The sequence below is a fragment of the Pristiophorus japonicus genome, unplaced genomic scaffold, assembly GCF_044704955.1.
Source record: "Pristiophorus japonicus isolate sPriJap1 unplaced genomic scaffold, sPriJap1.hap1 HAP1_SCAFFOLD_1015, whole genome shotgun sequence".
NCBI classification, from domain to species: domain Eukaryota; kingdom Metazoa; phylum Chordata; class Chondrichthyes; family Pristiophoridae; genus Pristiophorus; species Pristiophorus japonicus.
The window spans coordinates 67,182-88,914 of NW_027250666.1; the positions used below are offsets into that span (position 1 = coordinate 67,182).

At 55.7% G+C, this 21,733-nt stretch overlaps 1 protein-coding gene across 1 annotated transcript in view; it reads right to left on the reverse strand.

Annotated features, from left to right (window-relative positions):
• Positions 1-16,793, reverse strand: part of proser3 (proline and serine rich 3) — a 29,606-nt gene extending 12,813 nt beyond the window's left edge. Inside the window, exons 1-7 of the mRNA XM_070869917.1 lie at positions 16,693-16,793; positions 12,305-12,624; positions 10,322-10,479; positions 9,284-9,432; positions 8,575-8,663; positions 4,952-5,082; positions 828-1,027 (exon numbers count right to left, since the gene is read on the reverse strand). Coding sequence (XP_070726018.1) covers positions 828-1,027; positions 4,952-5,082; positions 8,575-8,663; positions 9,284-9,432; positions 10,322-10,479; positions 12,305-12,486 — 909 coding nt within the window. The 5' untranslated portion in view covers positions 12,487-12,624; positions 16,693-16,793. The remainder of the gene's footprint in view (positions 1-827; positions 1,028-4,951; positions 5,083-8,574; positions 8,664-9,283; positions 9,433-10,321; positions 10,480-12,304; positions 12,625-16,692) is intronic.
• Positions 16,794-21,733: the final 4,940 nt, after the last annotated feature.

A 21,733-nucleotide genomic window follows, 5' to 3' on the forward strand; every position in this document is an offset into this window, starting at 1 on the left:
TCAGTGAGCACAGGGGGTGATGGGTGAGTGGGACTGGGTGTGAGTTAGGACACGGGGTCAGTGAGCACAGGGGGTGATGGGTGAGTGGGACTCGGTGCGAGTTCGGACATGGGGTCAGTGAGCACAGGGGGTGATGGGTGAGTGGGACTGGGTGTGAGTTAGGACACGGGGCAGTGAGCACAGGGGGTGATGGGTGAGTTGGACTGGGTGTGAGTTAGGACACGGGGTCAGTGAGCACAGGGGGTGATGGGTGAGTGGGACTGGGTGTGAGTTAGGACACGGGGTCAGTGAGCACAGGGGGTGATGGGTGAGTGGGACTTGGTGTGAGTTAGGACACGGGGGCAGCGAGCAAAGGGGGTGATGGGTGAGTGGGACTGGGTGTGAGTTAGGACACGGGGTCAGTGAGCACAGGGGGTGATGGGTGAGTGGGACTGGGTGTGAGTTAGGACACGGGGGCAGTATGCACAGGGGGTGATGGGTGAGTGGGACTGGGTGTGAGTTAGGACACGGGTCAGTGAGCACAGGGGGTGATGGGTGAGTGGGACTGGGTGTGAGTTAGGACACGGGGTCAGTGAGCACAGGGGGTGATGGGTGAGTGGGACTGGGTGTGAGTTAGGACACGGGTCAGTGAGCACAGGGGGTGATGGGTGAGTGGGACTGGGTGTGAGTTCGGACATGGGGACAGCCGAGTTTTGGATCACCTGTAGTTTACGTCGGGTAGAATGTGGGAGGCCGGCCAGGAGTGTGTTGGAATGGTCAAGTCTGGAGGTAACAAAAGCAGGGATGAGGGTTTCGGCAGCGGATGAGCTGAGGCAGACTCGGGATACCTGCCGGGGCAGTCGGACCGGGGGGGACTGGGATGTCCTGTGTGGGATGAAGGGCCAAGGGCTGTCTCGCGCTGTCTCCATCTTCCTGTGCAGACGCCACTGGTCGAGGATGTCCCGCTCGGGACGGGCGATGAACGGCAGTGCACGGGTGGTGCAGCGAGGGTCAGACACGACAGGAAGCCGCTTCGTTGTTCCATCGCCTGTACAGGACGGAAGGAGCCAGTTACACACAACGTGTCACAACCAGAATCCCCACTTCAGTGTCTCAACTGCATTCAATTCCTTTGCAGGGCCCTGCGCCCACCAGCATAACCCCCTAAACTGTGGCTCAGTGGGTCGCATCTCATCTCAGACAGACGGTCATTAGCCCCGAGTCCCCACACCACTGACTTCAGCTTAGAACCCAGGCCAATGCACTGTCGGAGGGGCAGTACTGAGGGAGCGCCGCACTGTTCGAGGGTCAGTACTGAGGGAGCCCTGCACTGTTGGAGGGTCAGTACTGAGGGAGCCCCGCACTGTCGGAGGGGCAGTACTGAGGGAGCGCCGCACTGTCGGAGGGGCAGTACTGAGGGAGTGTCGCACTGCGCTGTCGGAGGGGCAGTACTGAGGGAGTGTCGCACTGTCGGAGGGGCGGTACTGAGGGAGTGTCGCACTGCGCTGTCGGAGGGGCAGTACTGAGGGAGTGTCGCACTGTCGGAGGGGCGGTACTGAGGGAGTGCCGCACTGTCGGAGGGGCGGTACTGAGGGAGTGTCGCACTGTCGGAGGGGCGGTACTGAGGGAGTGTCGCACTGTCGGAGGGGCGGTACTGAGGGAGTGTCGCACTGTCGGAGGGGCGGTACTGAGGGAGCGCCGCACTGTCGGAGGGGCGGTACTGAGGGAGCGCCGCACTGTCGGAGGGGCGGTACTGAGGGAGCGCCGCACTGTCGGAGGGGCAGTACTGAGGGAGCGCCGTACTGTCGGAGGGGCAGTACTGAGGGAGTGTCGCACTGTCGGAGGGGCAGTACTGAGGGAGCGCCGCACTGTCGGAGGGGCAGTACTGAGGGAGCGCCGTACTGTCGGAGGGGCAGTACTGAGGGAGTGCCGCACTGTCGGAGGGGCAATACTGAGGGAGTGCCGCACTGTCGGAGGGGCAATACTGAGGGAGTGCCGCACTGTCGGAGGGGCAATACTGAGGGAGTGCCGTACTGCGCTGTCGGAGGTGCAGTACTGAGGGAGCGCCGCACTGTCGGAGGGGCAATACTGAGGGAGTGCCGCACTGTCGGAGGGGCAATACTGAGGGAGTGCCGTACTGCGCTGTCGGAGGGGCAGTACTGAGGGAGCGCCGCACTGTCGGAGGGGCAGTACTGAGGGAGCGCCGTACTGTCGGAGGGGCAGTACTGAGGGAGTGTCGCACTGTCGGAGGGGCAGTACTGAGGGAGCGCCGCACTGTCGGAGGGGCAGTACTGAGGGAGCGCCGTACTGTCGGAGGGGCAGTACTGAGGGAGTGCCGCACTGTCGGAGGGGCAATACTGAGGGAGTGCCGCACTGTCGGAGGGGCAATACTGAGGGAGTGCCGCACTGTCGGAGGGGCAATACTGAGGGAGTGCCGTACTGCGCTGTCGGAGGTGCAGTACTGAGGGAGCGCCGCACTGTCGGAGGGGCAATACTGAGGGAGTGCCGCACTGTCGGAGGGGCAATACTGAGGGAGTGCTGTACTGCGCTGTCGGAGGGGCAGTACTGAGGGAGCGCCGCACTGTCGGAGGGGCAGTACTGAGGGAGTGCCGCACTGTCGGAGGGGCGGTACTGAGGGAGTGCCGTACTGCGCTGTCGGAGGGGCAGTACTGAGGGAGTGCCGTACTGCGCTGTCGGAGGGGCAGTACTGAGGGAGCGCTGCACTGTCGGAGGGGCAGTACTGAGGGAGTGCTGCACTGTCGCAGGGGCAATACTGAGGGAGCGCTGCACTGTCTGAGGGGCAATACTGAGGGAGTGCCGTACTGCGCTGTCGGAGGGGCAGTACTGAGGGAGCGCTGCACTGCCGGAGGGGCAGTACTGAGGGAGTGCTGCACTGTCGGAGGGGCAGTACTGAGGGAGCGCCGCACTGTCGGAGGGGCAGTACTGAGGGAGCTCCGTACTGAGGGAGCGCCGCACTGTCGGAGGGGCAGTACTGAGGGAGCGCTGCACTGTCGGAGGGGCAGTACTGAGGGAGCGCTGCACTGTCGGAGGGGCAGTACTGAGGGAGCGCCGTACTGCGCTGTCGGAGGGGCAATACTGAGGGAGTGCCGCACTGTCGGAGGGGCAGTACTGAGGGAGCGCCGTACTGCGCTGTCGGAGGGGCAATACTGAGGGAGCGCCGTACTGCGCTGTCGGAGGGGCAATACTGAGGGAGCGCCGTACTGCGCTGTCGGAGGGGCAATACTGAGGGAGCGCCATACTGCGCTGTCGGAGGGGCAGTACTGAGGGAGCGCCGCACTGTTGGAGGGGCGGTACTGAGGGAGCGCCGCACTGTCGGAGGGGCGGTACTGAGGGAGAAACCGCACTGTTGGAGGGGCGGTACTGAGGGAGCGCCGCACTGTCAGAGGGGCAGTACTGAGGGAGTGCCGCACTGTCGGAGGGGCGGTACTGATGTCCCTTGGCTGTGAAGCCCCCATTAGTCGAATACCCAGCTGACCCTCACTCTCTGACCCTCACCCATGAAGAAGCACCACCTCAATGAGGCACCAGTAGTCTGTCAGCACCTTCAGGGGAGCGAGGGAGGGAGAGCGGTGGAAACCGGTCAGGGATTTTAATGGGCAGGGATTGGGCCTGTTTTGAATCAGAGAAATTAACAGCGAGGAAGGAGGCCATTCGGCCCATCGTGTCTGCGTTGTGCCGGCCGACCATGAGCTACCCAGCCTAATCCCACTTTCCAGCTCTCAGTCCGTAGCCCTGCAGGTTACAGCACTTCAAGTGTACATCCAAATGTGGTGAGGGTTTCTGCCTCTACCCCCCTTTCAGGCAGTGAGTTCCCCCCCAGACCCCCACCACCCTCTGGGTGAAGACATTTCCCCTCAAATCCCCTCTAAACCTCCCCCCAATTACTTTCAATCCGCGCCCCCTGGTTGTTGACCCCTCTGTCAAGGGAAACAGGTCCGTCCTATCCACTCTATCCAGGCCCCTCATCATTTTATACACCTCAATCAGGTCTCCCCTCAGCCTCCTCTGTTCCAAAGTAAACAACCCCAGCCGATCCAATCTTTCCTCATCGCTAAAATTCTCCAGTCCTGAAACATCCTGGTAAATCTCCTCTGTACCCTCTCCAGTGCAACATCCTGGTAAATCTCCTCTGTACCCTCTCCAGTGCAACATCCTGGTAAATCTCCTCTGTACCCTCTCCAGTGCAACATCCTGGTAAATCTCCTCTGTACCCTCTCCAGTGCAACATCCTGGTAAATCTCCTCTGTACCCTCTCCAGTGCAACATCCTGGTAAATCTCCTCTGTACCCTCTCCAGTGCAACATCCTGGTAAATCTCCTCTGTACCCTCTCTAGTGCAACATCCTGGTAAATCTCCTCTGTACCCTCTCCAGTGCAACATCCTGGTAAATCTCCTCTGTACCCTCTCCAGTGCAACATCCTGGTAAATCTCCTCTGTACCCTCTCTAGTGCAACATCCTGGTAAATCTCCTCTGTACCCTCTCCAGTGCAACATCCTGGTAAATCTCCTCTGTACCCTCTCCAGTGCAACATCCTGGTAAATCTCCTCTGTACCCTCTCTAGTGTAACATCCTGGTAAATCTCCTCTGTACCCTCTCCAGTGCAACATCCTGGTAAATCTCTCCTCTGTACCCTCTCAAGTGCAATCACATCCTTCCTGTAATGCGGTGACCAGAACTGCACGCAGTACTCCAGCTGTGGCCTAACCGGTGTTTTATACAGTTCGAAGATAACCCTCCCTGCTCTTGTATTCCCTGCCTCCGACCATTTAATGTGTATTCCCTTGCCTTGTTAGCCCTCCCCAAATGCATTACCTCACGCTTCTCCGGATTGAATTCCATTTGCCACTGTTCTGCCCACCCGACCAGTCCATCGATATCTTGCTGCAGTCTGCAGCTTTCTCCTCCACCCTCTCCCTCCCGGCGCTGACGTTTGCGAAAGGCGGAACTCACCCGCGGTGGGCTCGCTCGGCGGGATGGAGAACGGCCTGCGCGGCACCTCCTCTGCACTCACTCCGTCGGATAGACTCGACGACCCCACACCATCGGAGCTGACGGGCACAGGGCCGCTGAGGGAGGACTCGCTGGGGGGGGATAGAGAGGAACACACAGACCATGGTTGAGTGAACTGGCGCAAGCGATGTCAACTTACAACAACAACTCATATTTATGGCTATATAGCGCCTTCTGCGATAAAAACAATTGTGGCACCGAGCCCCACAAGGAGAAATTAGCGCAGGGCTTGGTCAAAGGGTTCGGTTTTAAGGAGCGTCTTGAAGGAGGAGAGAGAGGCGGAGAGGTTTAGGGAGGGAGTTCCAGATCTTGGGGCCCAGGCAGCTGAAGGCACGGCCACCGATGGTGGAGCGATTATAATCAGGGATGGTCAGGAGGTCAGAATTAGAGGAGTGCAGAGATCTCGTGGGGTTGTGGGGCTGGAGGAAGTTACAGAGATAGGGAGGGGTGTAGCGGCTGGAGGTTACAGAGATAGGGAGGGGTGTAGGGGCTGGAGGTTACAGAGATAGGGAGGTGTGTAGGGGCTGGAGGAGGTTACAGAGATAGGGAGGGGTGTAGGGACTGGAGGAGGTTACAGAGATAGGGAGGGGTGTAGGGGCTGGAGGTGGTTACAGAGATAGGGAGGTGTGTAGGGGCTGGAGGAGGTTACAGAGATAGGGAGGGGTGTAGGGGCTGGAGGTTACAGAGATAGGGAGGTGTGTAGGGGCTGGAGGAGGTTACAGAGATAGGGAGGGGTGTAGGGACTGGAGGAGGTTACAGAGATAGGGAGGGGTGTAGGGGCTGGAGGACGTTACAGAGATAGGGAGAGGTGTAGGGGCTGGAGGAGGTTACAGAGATAGGGAGGGATGTATGGGCTGGAGGAGGTTACAGAGATAGGGAGGGGTGTAGGGGCTGGAGGAGGCTACAGAGATAGGGAGGGGTGTAGGGGCTGGAGGAGGTTACAGAGATAGGGAGGGGTGTAGCGGCTGGAGGTTACAGAGATAGGGAGGGGTGTAGGGGCTGGAGGTTACAGAGATAGGGAGGTGTGTAGGGGCTGGAGGAGGTTACAGAGATAGGGAGGGGTGTAGGGACTGGAGGAGGTTACAGAGATAGGGAGGGGTGTAGGGGCTGGAGGAGGTTACAGAGATAGGGAGGGGTGTAGGGGCTGGAGGTGGTTACAGAGATAGGGAGGTGTGTAGGGGCTGGAGGAGGTTACAGAGATAGGGAGGGGTGTAGGGGCTGGAGGTTACAGAGATAGGGAGGTGTGTAGGGGCTGGAGGAGGTTACAGAGATAGGGAGGGGTGTAGGGACTGGAGGAGGTTACAGAGATAGGGAGGGGTGTAGGGGCTGGAGGAGGTTACAGAGATAGGGAGAGGTGTAGGGGCTGGAGGAGGTTACAGAGATAGGGAGGGATGTATGGGCTGGAGGAGGTTACAGAGATAGGGAGGGGTGTAGGGGCTGGAGGAGGCTACAGAGATAGGGAGGGGTGTAGGGGCTGGAGGAGGTTACAGAGATAGGGAGGGGTGTAGGGGCTGGAGGTTACAGAGATAGGGAGGGGTGTAGGGGCTGGAGGAGGTTACAGAGATAGGGAGGGGTGTAGGGGCTGGAGGAGGCTACAGAGATAGGGAGGGGTGTAGGGGCTGGAGGAGGTTACAGAGATAGGGAGGGGTGTAGGGGCTGGAGGAGGCTACAGAGATAGGGAGGGGCGAGGGGCCATGGAGAGATTTGTAAACAAGGATGAGAATTTTGAAATCGAGGCGTTGCTTAGCCGGGAGCCAATGTAGGTCAGAGAGCACCGGGAGTGATGGGTGAGCGTGACTCGGTGCGAGTTAGGACACTGGGCAGCAAGCACAGTCGGTGATGGGTGAACGGGACTCGGTGCGAATTAGGACACAGGGGCAGTGAGCACAGGGGACTCGGGCCAGTTAGGACACGGGAGCAGCCGAGTTTTGGATCACCTCTAGTTTACGTCGGGTAAAATGTGGGAGGCCGGCCAGGAGTGCGTTGGAATAATCAAGTCTGGAGGTAACAAAGGCAGGGATGAGGGTTTCAGCAGCGGATGAGCTGAGGCAGGGCCGGAGACGGGCGATGTTACGGAGGGGGAAATAGGCGGTCTTAGTTATGCTACAGATGTGTGGCCAGAAGCTCATTTCAGGGTCAAATATAACACCGAGGTTGCAAACAGCGTGGTTCAGCCTCGGACAGAAGAAAAGACCTTGTGAAAAGCATTGTAAAATTGCAAGTTGTTTTCAAGTCTATTTTAATGCCTTACACAACCACCAGATGTCTCAAAGTGTGTTACAGCCATTTAAGTACTTTTGGAGTGCAGTCAGTGTTGCAAATTGGGAAACGTGGCAGCCAATTCGTGCACAGCAAGCTCCCACAAACAGCAACGTGACAGGCAGTGACTAGTGGGGTGCCGCAGGGCTCAGTGCTGGGACCCCAACTATTTACAATATACATTAATGATTTAGAAGAAGGAATTGAATGTAATATCTCCAGTTTGCAGATGACACTAAGTTGGGTGGCGGTGTGAGCTGTGAGGAGGATGCTAAGAGGCTGCAGGGTGACTTGGACAGGTTAGGTGAGTGGGCAAATGCATGGCAGATGCAGTATAATGTGGATAAATGTGAGGTTATCCACTTTGGTGGCAAAAACGTGAAGGCAGATTATCTGAATGGCGGCAGATTAGGAAAAAGGGAGGTGCAGCGAGACCTGGGTGTCATGGTACATCAGTCATTGAAGGTTGGCATGCAGGTACAGCAGGCGGTGAAGAAGGCAAATGGCATGTTGGCCTTCATAGCGAGAGGATTTGAGTATAGGGGCAGGGAGGTCTTACTGCAGTTGTACAGGGCCTTGGTGAGGCCTCACCTGGAATATTGTGTTCAGTTTTGGTCTCCTAATCTGAGGAAGGACATTCTTGCTATTGAGGGAGTGCAGCGAAGGTTCACCAGACTGATTTCCGGGATGGCGGGACTGACATATGAAGAAAGACTGGATCGACTTGGCTTATCGACTGGAGTTTAGAAGAATGAGAGGGGATCTCATAGAAATGTTTAAAATTGTCTGGATTGGACAGGTTAGATGCAGGAAGAAGTTCCCGATGTTGGGGAAGTCCAGAACCAGGGCTCACAGTCTAAGGATAAGGGGTAAGCCATTTAGGACCGAGATGAGGAGAAACTTCTTCACTCAGAGAGTGGTGAACCTGTGGAATTCTCTACCGCAGAGAGTTGTTGAGGCCAGTTCGTTGGATATATTGAAAAGGGAGTTAGATGTGGCCCTTACAGCTAAAGGGATCAAGGGGTATGGAGAGAAAGCAGGAATGGGATACTGAGGGAATGATCAGCCATGATCATATTGAATGGTGGTGCAGGCTCGAAGGGCCGAATGACCTACTCCTGCACCTATTTTCTATGTTTGCTTTGTGACGTTGATTGAGGGACAAATACACTGGGGAGAACTCCCCCTGCTCTCCTTCCAAATAGTGGCCGTGGGATCTTTTACATCCACCCGAGGGCAGACAGAGCCTCGGTTTAATGTCTCTCCTCGCCGTGGGCTCGTGCTTTGCTGCTCAGCCCCCCTACCTGCGATCCAGCAGCCGATTGGCTCTGTCCTGGAGACGGATCGTCTCCGGGTCGAAGGGCTCCAGCTGGCACACATCCAAAGGATCTTCCTGGGAACAGGAAACCAGCATTTAGTAGCCGCGAGCCAAAAGCTGCTCATCCATCTCACACAGAACGATGAAACCTGGGCTGATTTCCCTCTCTCTCTAACCCAGGGGTCACTGGGCAGTGATCAGGAGCAGGAACCCTGGCTGATTTCCCCTCTCTCTAACCCAGGGGTCACTGGGCGGTGATCAGGAGCAGGGACCCTGGCTGATTTCCCCTCTCTCTCTAACCCAGGGGTCACTGGGCACTGATCAGGAGCAGGAACCCTGGCTGATTTCCCCTCTCTCTCTAACCCAGGGGTCACTGGGCACTGATCAGGAGCAGGAACCCTGGCTGATTTCCCCTCTCTCTCTAACCCAGGGGTCACTGGGCAGTGATCAGGAGCAGGAACCCTGGCTGATTTCCCCTCTCTCTAACCCAGGGGTCACTGGGCAGTGATCAGGAGCAGGAACCCTGGCTGATTTCCCTCTCTCTCTAACCCAGGGGTCACTGGGCAGTGATCAGGAGCAGGAACCCTGGCTGATTTCCCCTCTCTCTAACCCAGGGTCACAGGGCAGTGATCAGGAGCAAAAATCCCACAGCTCTACGCACATTATTAGATTAAGATACCAACGCTGATACTAACCGTTGAGGACAACCCAATCTTCAATAAAGCCAGGCTGGGAAGGGAGAGGCTGGGCGGTAATATGTTCCTCTGCATGGAACTGATCTGATCCAGTCGAAGTGGGGATTGATTTTCAAATCCCCCTCGCATATTGGTAAACAACTCAATACCTGTGGGCAACAGCACAGACTTCCACGTGATAAAGCCCAACAATTAATCATTGACACTGAACTTCAATTAGTCATCTTGGTATTACTGACCCGAAGCCGAGAATAGAGGGGTTTATATATAGAATAACAGATACCCGGGAGTGAGTTCCAGGCTGGAATCTAATCGAGGGGTTCGGGGGGTTTATATATACAATAACAGATACCCGGCAGTGAGTTACAGGCTGGAATCTAATCGAGGGGTTCGGGGGGTTTATATATAGAATAATAGATACCCGGGAGTGAGTTACAGGCTGGAATCTAATCGAGGGGTTCGGGGGGGTTTATATATAGAATAACAGATAGCCTGGGGGGGGGGGGGGGTTACAGGCTGGAATCTAATCGAAGGGTTCGGGGGGTTTATATATAGAATAACAGATGCCCAGGAGTGAGTTACAGGCTGGAATCTAATCGAGGGTTTAGGGGGTTTATATATAGAATAATAGATACCCGGGAGTGAGTTACAGGCTGGAATCTAATCGAGGGGTTCGGGGGTTTATATATAGAATAATAGATACCCGGGAGTGAGTTACAGGCTGGAATCTAATCGAGGGGTTCGGGGGGTTTATATATAGAATAACAGATACCCGGGAGTGAGTTACAGGCTGGAATCTAATCGAGGGGTTCGGGGGGTTTATATATAGAATAACAGATACCCGGGAGTGAGTTACAGGCTGGAATCTAATCGAGGGGTTCGGGGGGTTTATATATAGAATAACAGATACCCGGGAGTGAGTTACAGGCTGGAATCTAATCGAGGGGTTTGGGGGGTTTATATATACAATAACAGCTACCCGGGAGTGAGTTACAGGCTGGGATCTAATCGATTGTCTCTGTACACACACAGCCGCACCTTGGTTGAATCGGTCCCTGCCCTCGGTCGGTGTGGAGGTGTCCGGAGGGGAGTCCCTGAGCCACCAGAACTCCCTGCTCTCGGGGTCGAGATCGGCTGCCCCCTGCTCCCGATCCTCCCGGCTCATGGGCTTGGCGTTCCGGAATCGCTGGATGTACCTGCGTTCAGACAGCGGAGCGAAGTGAAGAGGATTGACACAACAGTCTCCGCCGGCAATATAGCGCCGTGAGAAGCAGATTAACTCGCACACCTCCCTCACAAGGGTGCCCAACGTTCTCTACGCGAATCGGCAGCACTATACGTCAATCGACAACCCACCCCCCCACAGGAACAGGAGGAGGCCCATTCAGCCCCTCGAGCCTGTTACACAGGAACAGGAGGAGGCCCATTCAGTCCCTCGAGCCTGTTACATAGCAACAGGAGGAGGCCCATTCAGCCCCTCGAGCCTGTTACACAGGAACAGGAGGAGGCCCATTCAGCCCCTCGAGCCTGTTACACAGGAACAGGAGGAGGCCCATTCAGCCCCTCGAGTCTGTTGCACAGGAACAGGAGGAGGCCCATTCAGCCCCTTGAGCCTGTTACACAGAAACAGGAGGAGGCCCATTCAGCCCCTCGAGCCTGTTACACCGGAACAGGAGGAGGCCCATTCAGCTCCTCGAGCCTGTTACACAGGAACAGGAGGCCCATTCAGCCCCTCGAGCCTGTTACACAGGAACAGGAGGAGGCCCATTCAGCCCCTCGAGCCTGTTACACAGGAACAGGGGGAGGCCATTCAGCCCCTCGAGCCTGTTACACAGGAACAGGAGGAGGCCATTCAGCCCCTCGAGCCTGTTACACAGGAACAGGAGGAGGCCCATTCAGCCCCTCGAGCCTGTTACACAGGAACAGGAGGAGGCCATTCAGCCCCTCGAGCCTGTTACACAGGAACAGGAGGCCCATTCAGCCCCTCGAGCCTGTTACACAGGAACAGGAGGAGGCCCATTCAGCCCCTCGAGCCTGTTACACAGGAACAGGAGGAGGCCATTCAGCCCCTCGAGCTTGTTACACAGGAACAGGAGGAGGCCTATTCAGTCCCTCGAGCCTGTAACACAGGGACAGGAGGAGGCCCATTCAGTCCCTCGAGCCTGTTACACAGGAACATGATAAGGCCCATTCAATCCCTCAAGCCTCTTACACAGGAACAGGAGGAGGCCCATTCAGCCCCTCGAAACTGTTACACATGAACAGGAGGAAGCCCATTCAGTCCCTCGAGCCTGTTACACTGGGACACATGGAGGCCCATTCAGTCCCTCGAGCCTGTTACACAGGAACAGGAGGAGGCCCATTCAGCCCCTCGAGCCTGTTACACAGGAACAGGAGGAGGTCCATTCAGCCCCTCGAGCCTGTTACACAGGAACAGGAGGAGGCCCGTTCAATCCCTCAAGCCTCTTACACATGAACAGGAGGAAGCCCATTCAGCCCCTCGAGCCTGTTACACAGGAACAGGAGGAAGCCCATTCAGCCCCTCGAGCCTGTTACACATGAACAGGAGGAAGCCCATTCAGCCCCTCGAGCCTGTTACACAGGAACAGGAGGAGGCCCATTCAGTCCCTCGAGCCTGTTCTGCTACTCAAGGAGATCGCGGCTGATCTGTATCTTCACTCCATCTACCCACCTTGATTCCATAACCTTTGATATCCTTACCCAACAAAACTACCAATCTCAGTCTTGAAAACTCCAATTGACCCTGGCTGATTTCCCCTCTCTCTTTAACCCAGGGGTCACTGGGCAGTGATCAGGAGCAGGAACCCTGGCTGATTTCCCCCCTCTCTAACCCAGGGGTCACTGGGCAGTGATCAGGAGCAGGAACCCTGGCTGATTTCCCCTCTCTCCAACCCAGGGGTCACTGGGCAGTGATCAGGAGCAGGAACCCTGGCTGATTTCCCCTCTCTAACACCATGCTCCAGCTTCGATGTATCTCGTCGAAGTTGCACCCTCACTCACTTGGCGATGATTGAATTCTCGACCGGCCCGCTCTCTCGACCTTCTGACCAGCCCACGTCGGCCCGTACCACCTCGCGAGCTGGCGGCGATTCCTCTGCCGACTGGGCCCGACTCTCCTTGCCCGCTGACCTCTCGGGCGACAGCGGGCTGCTGCTCTCAGTCGAAGGCCAGGACTCCTCCATGCGGCTGGTCGACCTGCAGTCTGCATCGGCTCCCTGCCCGCTCCGGAGGCTCGTGTGTCCCGGCCTGTCCCGGGGGTCCACTGGGGATGCTGGACCCGGCTGCACTTCCAGCTGTGGCCGTTTGCCTGACCTCACCACCTGTGAAGGAGACAACACAACGCTCACACCCAGACGTACAGAAATAATGGCCCAGAACTTCCGACGTTTTGGCAGAAAAAAATCAAAGAGCAAGTTATTATTTAAATGGAGAAAGATTGCAAAGTGCCGCAGTACAGCGGGACCTGGGGGTTACTTGTGCATGAAACACAAGGTTAGTATGCAGGTACAGCAAGTGATCAGGAAGGGCCAATGGTATCTTGGCCTTTATTGCAAAGGGGATGGAGTATAAAAGCAGGGAAGTCTTGCTACAGTTATACAGGGTATTGGTGAGGCCACACCTGGAGTACTGCGTGCAGTTTTGGTTTCCATATTTACGAAAGGATATACTTGCTTTGGAGGCAGTTCAGAGAAGGTTCACTCGGTTGATTCCGGGGATGAGGGGGTTGACTTATGAGGAAAGGTTGAGGAGGTTGGGCCTCTACTCATTGGAATTTAGAAGAATGAGAGGTGATCTTATGGAAACGTATCAGATTATGAGGGGGCTTGACAAGGTGGATGCAGAGAGGATGTTCCCACTGATGGGGGAGACTAGAACTAGGGGGCATGGTCTTAGAATAAGGGACCGCCCATTTAAAACTGAGATGAGGAGGAATTTCTTCTCTCAGAGGGTTGTAAATCTGTGGAATTCTCTGCCTCAGAGAGCTGTGGAAGCCGGGACATTGAATATATTTAAGACAGAGATAGACAGTTCCTTAACCGATAAGGGAATAAGGGGGCGGGCAGGGAAGTGGAGCTGAGTCCATGATGGGATCAGCCATGATGGTATTAAATGGCGGAGCAGGCTCGAGGGGCCGAATGGCCGGCTCCTGCTCCTGTTTCTTATGTCCCTGAAGTTTCTACGGACCTGGAAAGGCAGCAGAAAAGCCGATTTTAAGCGCACGCACCCGGCTTTTCCAATCTGTCAAGAGACAGATCGGGAGTGAGGACGTTTGCTTGGACAGGGTTGCGGGATTTACCCCTATCTTGCCCAGCAAATGTCCTCAGAAATCTTGTGTCTGATAGATACAGGCGCATCGCCTGCTTTTACAGGCGTAAGAGTTTTAAAACACAAAAAATTAAATTTTAAATACACACATTTTTAAAAACCCTGCCCAATACATTACACTTATTTTTAACCAGAATTAAAACTTTTTTTTTAAACAAAAATTGGCAATTTTTTTCTTTAAAAAAACATTTATAACAACTTTAATTTGTATGAGTGTATTTATGTGAGGTGTTGTTTAATGTTTTATGTGGTGTTTGTGCGTTTTGGGGTGTTTCTCATTCACAGTATTAGGAGTTTGGTAACATAAGCAGCTCCTATTACTGTGAGTGAGAAAATACTTACCTGTGATTGGGTGTCCCGGCCCACGTGACTCCTGCGGACATCCCGACGTGAACGCGCTGCGATGCGGAGTCACGAGAGGCTGCCGGACCGGGATCTCGAGCGGGCCCAGCAGCTTCAGGTTAGAGTGCATTTTCTGTCCGTTCTTTAGTGCTTTGCCCGCGGCGGGAAGACCTCAAGAGGAATTTCTGGGCCATTAAAACCACTCGTGTTTCGACAATACCTTTCTCTCCCTCGGGATGTCCCAAAGCGCTTCACAAACAATGGAGCACTTCTTTTGCAGTGTAGTCACTGTTGTAATGTGGGCAACGCGGCAGCCTTATTGCGCACAGCAAGCTCCCACAAACAGCAATGTGACAACGAGCAGAATTTCATGGTACCGTCAAATTGGATCGCCGATGAGCCAGATCATCTGGTTTTTTTTTAAAAAGTAATGTTGGTTGAAGGATAAATATAAGCCCAAGGACACCGGGGAGAACTCCCCCTGCTCTTCTTCCACATAGTGGCCGTGGGATCTTTTACATCCACCCGAGAGCTCCCTCAGTACCGCCCCTCCGACAGTGCGGCACTCCCTCAGTACTGCCCCTCCGACAGTGCGGCACTCCCTCAGTACTGCCCCTCCGACAGTGCGGCACTCCCTCAGTACTGCCCCTCCGACAGCGCGTCACTCCCTCAGTACCGCCCCTCCGACAGTGCGGCGCTCCCTCAGTACCGCCCCTCCGACAGTGTGGCACTCCCTCAGTACCGCCCCTCCGACAGTGCGGCACTCCCTCAGTACCGCCCCTCCGACAGTGCGGCGCTCCCTCAGTACCGCCCCTCCGACAGTGGGGTGCTCCCTCAGTACCGCCCCTCCGACAGTGTGGCACTCCCTCAGTACTGCCCCTCTGACAGTGCGGCGCTCCCTCAGTACCGCCCCTCCGACAGTGCGGCGCTCCCTCAGTACCGCCCCTCCGACAGTGCGGCGCTCCCTCAGTACCGCCCCTCCGACAGAGCGGCGCTCCCTCAGTACCGCCCCTCCGACAGCGCGGCGCTCCCTCAGTACCGCCCCTCCGACAGTGCGGTGCTCCCTCAGTACTGCCCCTCCGACAGTGCGGCACTCCCTCAGTACCGCCCCTCCGACAGTGCGGTACTCCCTCAGTACTGCCCCTCCGACAGTGCGGTGCTCCCACAGTACTGCCCCTCCGACAGTGCGGCACTCCCTCAGTACCGCCCCTCCGACAGTGCGGCGCTCCCTCAGTACCGCCCCTCCGACAGCGCGGCGCTCCCTCAGTACCGCCCCTCCGACAGTATGGCGCTCCCTCAGTACTGTCCCGACAGTGCGGCGCTCCCTCAGTACCGCCCTTCCGACAGTGCACCACTCCCTCAGTACCGCCCCTCCGACAGTGCGGCGCTCCCTCAGTACCGTCCCTCCGACACTCCCTCAGTACTGCCCCTCCGACACTCCCTCAGTACTGCCCCTCCGACACTCCCTCAGTACTGCCCCTCCGACACTCCCTCAGTACTGCCCCTCCGACACTCCCTCAGTACTGCCCCTCCGACACTCCCTCAGTACTGCCCCTCCGACAGTGCGGCCCTCCCTCAGTACTGCCCCTCCGACAGTGCGGCCCTCCCTCAGAACTACACTGGGAGTGTCAGCCTGGATGTTTATGCTCAAGTCTCTGGAGTGGGACTCGAACCCACGACCTTCTGACTCAGAGATGAGAGTGCTGCCCACTGAGCCACGCTGACCCTAAATTGTCTCTTGCTTAAGAGGGGCTTAAATTCAATTTTCACTTCTAAATATGTCAAAAATTCGTACTTTCTCGTTTCCTCTCCTTGTTTTCTTGGTGTTGACACCCAGTATCAGAAGCAGGTCATTACAGTAGGGCCGATGAATAAATGATACCCTTGGTGTGAGTGTGAGCCGCAGTGACATTGCTCTATTCTGGGTACAGCAAGTGATCAGGAAGGCCAATGGTATCTTGGCCTTTATTGCAAAGGGGATGGAGTATAAAAGCAGGGAAGTCTTGCTACAGTTATACAGGGTATTGGTGAGGCCACACCTGGAGTACTGCGTGCAGTTTTGGTTTCCGTAATTAAGGAGGGATATACTTGCTTTGGAGGCAGTTCAGAAAAGGTTCACTCGGTTGATTCCTGAGATGAAGGGGTTATCTTATTAGCAAAATTTGAGCAGGTTGGGCCTATACTCATTGGAGTTTAGAAGAATGAGAGGTGATCTTATTGAAACATGTAAGATTCTGAGGTGGGCTTGACAAGGTAGATGCAGAGAGGATGTTTCCCCTCGTGGAGGAATCTAGAACTAGGGGGCATAGTCTCAGAATAAGGGCCTGCCTATTTAAGACGGAGATGAGGAGGAATTTCTTCTCTGAGAGGGTTGTAAATCTGTGGAATTCCCTGCCTCAGAGAGCTGTGGAGGCTGGGTCATTGAATATATTTAAGGTGACGAGAGACAGATTTTTGAGCGATAAGGGAGTGAAGGGTTATGGAGAGCGGGCGGGGAAGTGGAGTTGATTCCATGATGGGATCAGCCATGATCGTATTAAATGGCGGAGCAGGCTCGAGGGGCCGAATGGCCGACTCCTGCTCCTATTTCTGATGTCCTTATATCTGTCCGAAGTCAACCAGGCAGTGTGTCCCCTCACACGTTGAGAATGAGCTGGCAATATATCGTCAGTACCTTTCTGTACCCCACCACCCCTCTCCCAGACCCTGCCCCACCTCACCGTCCGGTCTTGTTGCTGGGCTCGCCTGCGGGGAGAGGATGGATGGTAGTAGCTTCGAATGGCCGGTGATTCCTTAAAAGGGTTTCCGCAGGTGAAGAGGGGAGAGCTGTCGGACAGAGAGAGAGAGAGAGAGGTGTCAAGGCACCTTTAACGCAAGCACATCCCGAACTGGACATGATTACAACAACCTGTATTTATAAGGCGCCTTTAACGTAATAAAATGTCCCAAGACGCTTCACAGGAGCGATTATTGCACAAAATCTGACCCCGAGCCACATCAGGAGATATCAGGTTCAGGCGACTAAAAGCTGGGTCAAAGAGGTGGGTTTTAAGGGACGTCTTGAAGGAGGAGAGAGAGGCGGAGAGGTTTAGGGAGTTCCAGGGTTTGGGGCCCAGGCAACAGAAGGCACGGCCACCGATGGTGGAGCGATTATAATCAGGGATGGTCAGGAGAGCAGAATTAGAGGAGTGCAGAGATCTCGGGGGGTTGTAGGGGCTGGAGGAGGTTACAGAGATAGTGAGGGGTGTAGGGGCTGGAGGTGGTTACAGAGATAGGGAGGGGTGTCGGGGCTGGAGGAGGTTACAGAGATAGGGAGGGGTGTCGGGGCTGGAGGAGGTTACAGAGATAGGGAGGGGTTTAGGGGCTGGAGGAGGTTACAGAGATAGGGAGGGGTTTAGGGGCTGGAGGAGGTTACAGAGATAGGGAGGGGTGTAGGGGCTGGAGGGGGTTACAGAGATAGGGAGGGGTTTCGGGGCTGGAGGAGGTTACAGAGATAGGGAGGGGTGTAGGGGCTGGAGGAGGTTACAGAGATAGGGAGGGGTGTAGGGGCTGGAGGAGGTTACAGAGATAGGGAGGGGTTTAGGGGCTGGAGGGGGTTACAGAGATAGGGAGGGGTTTAGGGGCTGGAGGAGGTTACAGAGATAGGGAGGGGTTTAGGGGCTGGAGGGGGTTACAGAGATAGGACGGGGTTTAGGGGCTGGAGGAGGTTACAGAGATAGGGAGGGGTTTAGGGGCTGGAGGGGGTTACAGAGATAGGGAGGGGTGTAGGGGCTGGAGGAGGTTACAGAGATAGGGAGGGGTGTAGGGGCTGGAGGGGGTAACAGAGATAGGGAGGGGTTTAGGGGCTGGAGGAGGTTACAGAGATAGGGAGGGGTGTAGGGGCTGGAGGAGGTTACAGAGATAGGGAGGGGTTTAGGGGCTGGAGGGGGTTACAGAGATAGGACGGGGTTTAGGGGCTGGAGGAGGTTACAGAGATAGGGAGGGGTTTAGGGGCTGGAGGGGGTTACAGAGATAGGGAGGGGTGTAGGGGCTGGAGGAGGTTACAGAGATAGGGAGGGAGGCCATATAGGGATGTGAAAACTAGGAGGAGATTCGATGAGTTGTCGGACCGGGAGCCAGTGTCGGTCAATGAGCACAGGAATGAAGACAAGAGAGAGTTTGAGCCGCTGATCACACTCCCCCACAGCACCTGTGGGAAACGCGGCAGAAAATTTGTTGTGTGACCCCGGGGGACCCCGTCTGACCCGGTATATCTCCCTCCCTCCCACTCTCACTCACTCCCTCACACACTCACTCACTCCCTATCTCTCCCCCCCTCACTCCCTATCTCTCTCCCCCCCTCACTCCCTATCTCTCTCCCTCCCTCCCACTCTCACTCCCTATCTCTCTCCCTCCCTCACACACTCACTCCCTATCTCTCTCCCTCCCTCACTCCCTATCTCTCTCCCCCCCTCACTCCCTATCTCTCTCCCCCCCTCACTCCCTATCTCTCTCCCCCCCTCACTCCCTATCTCTCTCCCCCCTCACTCCCTATCTCTCTCCCCCCCTCACTCCCTATCTCTCTCCCCCCCTCACTCCCAATCTCTCTCCCCCCCTCACTCCCTATCTCTCTCCCCCCCCCTCACTCCCTATCTCTCTCCCCCCCCTCACTCCCTATCTCTCTCCCCCCCTCACTCCCCATCTCTCTCTCCCTCTCACTCCCTATCTCTCTCTACATCTCTCCCCCCTCACTAGCTCACTCCCTATCTCGCTCACTCCCTCACACGTTCACTCCCCATCTCTCTCCCTCCCTCACACGCTCTCTCCCTATCTCTCTCCCTCCCACACTCACTCCCCATCTCTCTCCCTCCCCATCTCTCTCCCTCCCTCAGACGCTCACTCCCATCTCTCTCCCCCCTCACACGCTCACTCCCTTATCTCTCTCCACCCCTCACACGCTCACTCCCTATCTCCCTCGCTCACTCACTATCTCCCTCGCTCACTCACTATCTTCCTCCCTCGCTCCCTATCTCTCGCTCGCTCCCTATCTCTCTCCCTCGCTCGCTCGCTCCCTATCTCTCTCCTCGCTCGCTCCCTATCTCCTCCCTCGCTCGCTCCCTATCTCTCTCCCTCGCTCGCTCCCTATCTCTCTCCCTCGCTCGCTCCCTATCTCTCTCCCTCCCTCGCTCGCTCCCTATCTCTCTCCCTAACACTCTGCCTCGCTCGCTCGCTCCCTCCCTATCTCTCCTCCTCGCTCCCTATCTCTCTCCCTATCTCTCTCCTCGCTCGCTCCCTATCTCTCTCCCTCGCTCGCTCCCTATCTCTCTCCCTCGCTCGCTCCCTATCTCTCTCCCTCGCTCGCTCCCTATCTCTCTCCTCGCTCGCTCCCTATCTCTCTCCCTCTCACACACACTCCCTATCTCTCTTCCTCCCTCACACTCACTCCCTATCACTCCCTCACACTCCTCCCTCACACTCACTCCTATCTCTCTCCCTCACACTCACTCCCTATCTCCCTCCCTCCCTCACATACTCATTCCCTATCTCCCTCCCTCACACTCACTCACTCCCTATCTCTCCCCTCCCTCATCACACACTTACTCCTATCTCTCTCCCTCACACACTCAATCCCTATCTCTCTCTCCTCACTCACACTCACTCCTATCTCTCTCTCCCTCACACACTCACTCACTCCTATCTCTCTCTCCCTCACACACTTACTCCCTATCTCTCTCCCTCACACTCATTCCCTCCCTATCTCTCCCTCACACACTCACTCCCTATCTCTCTCCCTCACACACTCACTCCCTATCTCTCTCCCTCACACACTCACTCCCTATCTCTCTCTCTCCTCACACACTCACTCCCTATCTCTCTCCTCCCTCACACACTCACTCCCTATCTCTCTCTCCCTCACACACCACTCCCTATCTCTCTCTCCCTCACACACTCACTCCTATCTCTCTCTCCCTTCACCACTCACTCCCTATCCTCTCTCCCTCACACACTTACTCCCTATCTCTCTCTCCCTCACACACTCACTCGCTATCTATCCATAAACACTCACTCCCTAACTCTCTCTCTCCCTCATACACTCACTCCTATCTTCTCTCCCTCCTTCACACACTCACTCCCTACTCTCTCCCTCCCTCACACACTCACTCCCCATCTCTCTCTCCCTCCCACACTCACTCCCTATCTCTCTCTCCCTCACACACTCACTCTCCCTATCTCTCTCTCTCCCTCACACACACACTCCCTATCTCTCCCTCCCTCACACACTCACTCCCTCACACACTCACTCCCTATCTCTCTCCCTCACACACACTCCCTATCTCTCTCTCTCTCCTCACACACTCACTCCCTATCTCTCTCTCCTTCACACAACTCACTCCCTCTCTCTCTCTCTCTCTCTCTCCCTCACACACTCACTTCCTATCTCTCTCTCCCTCACACACTCACTCTCTCTCTCTCTCCCTCACACTCATTCCCTATCTCTCTCTCTCTCCCCTCACATACTCACTCCCTATCTCTCTCTCCCCCACACACTCACTCCCTATCTCTCTCTCTCCTCACACACTCACTCCCTATCTCTCTCCCTCACACACTCTCTCCCTATCTCCTCTCCCTCACACACTCACTCCCTATCTCTCTCTCCCTCACACACTTACTCCCTACCTCTCTCACTCACACACTCACTCCCTATCTCTCCATAAAACACTCACTCCCTATCTCTCTCTCTCCCTCACACTCACTCCCCATCTCTCTCTCCCTCACACACTCACTCCCCATCTCTCTCCCTCACACACTCTCACCCTATCTCTCTCTCTCTCCCTCTCTCTCTCTCCCTATCTCTCTCTCTCTCTCTCCCTCACACATTCACTCCCTATCTCTCTCCCTCCCTCACACACACACTCCCTATCTCTCTCTCCTCACACACACTCCCTATCTCTCTCTCCCTCACACACTCACTCCCTATCTCTCTCTCTCCCTTACATCACTCCCTATCTCTCCCTCCCTCACACACTCACTCCCTATCTCTCTCCCTCACACACACACTCCCTATCTCTCTCTCCCTCACACACTCAATCCCTATCTCTCTCTCCCTCACACACTCCCTATCTCTCTCTCCCTCACACACTCACTCCCTATCTCTCTCTCCCTCACACACTCACTTCCTATCTCTCTCTCCCTCACACACTCAATCCCTATCTCTCCATAAACACACTCACTCCCTATCTCTCTCTCTCCCTCACACACTCACTCCCTATCTCTCTCTCCCTCACACACTCACTTCCTATCTCTCTCTCCCTCACACACTCACTCCCTATCTCTCTCTCCCTCATACACTCACTCCCTATTCTCTCTCTCCCTCATACACTCACTCCCTATCTCTCTTTCCCTCCCTCACACACTCAATATCTCTCTCTCCTCCCTCACACACTCACTATCTCTCTCTCTCTCTCCCTCACACTCACTCCCTATCTCTCTCTCTCCCTCACACACTCATTCCCATCTCTCTCTCTCCTCACACACTCACTCCTATCTCTCTCTCCCTCACTCCCTATCTCTCCCTCCCTCACACTCACTCCCTATCTCTCTCTCCCTCACACACTCCCTATCTCTCTCTCTCCCTCACACATTCACTCCCTATCTCTCTCCCTCCCTCACACACTCACTCCCTATCTCTCCCTCCCTCACACACTCACTCCCTATCTCTCTCTCCCTCACACCCTCACTCACTCCCTCACACACTCGCTAACACACTCACTCCCTATCTCT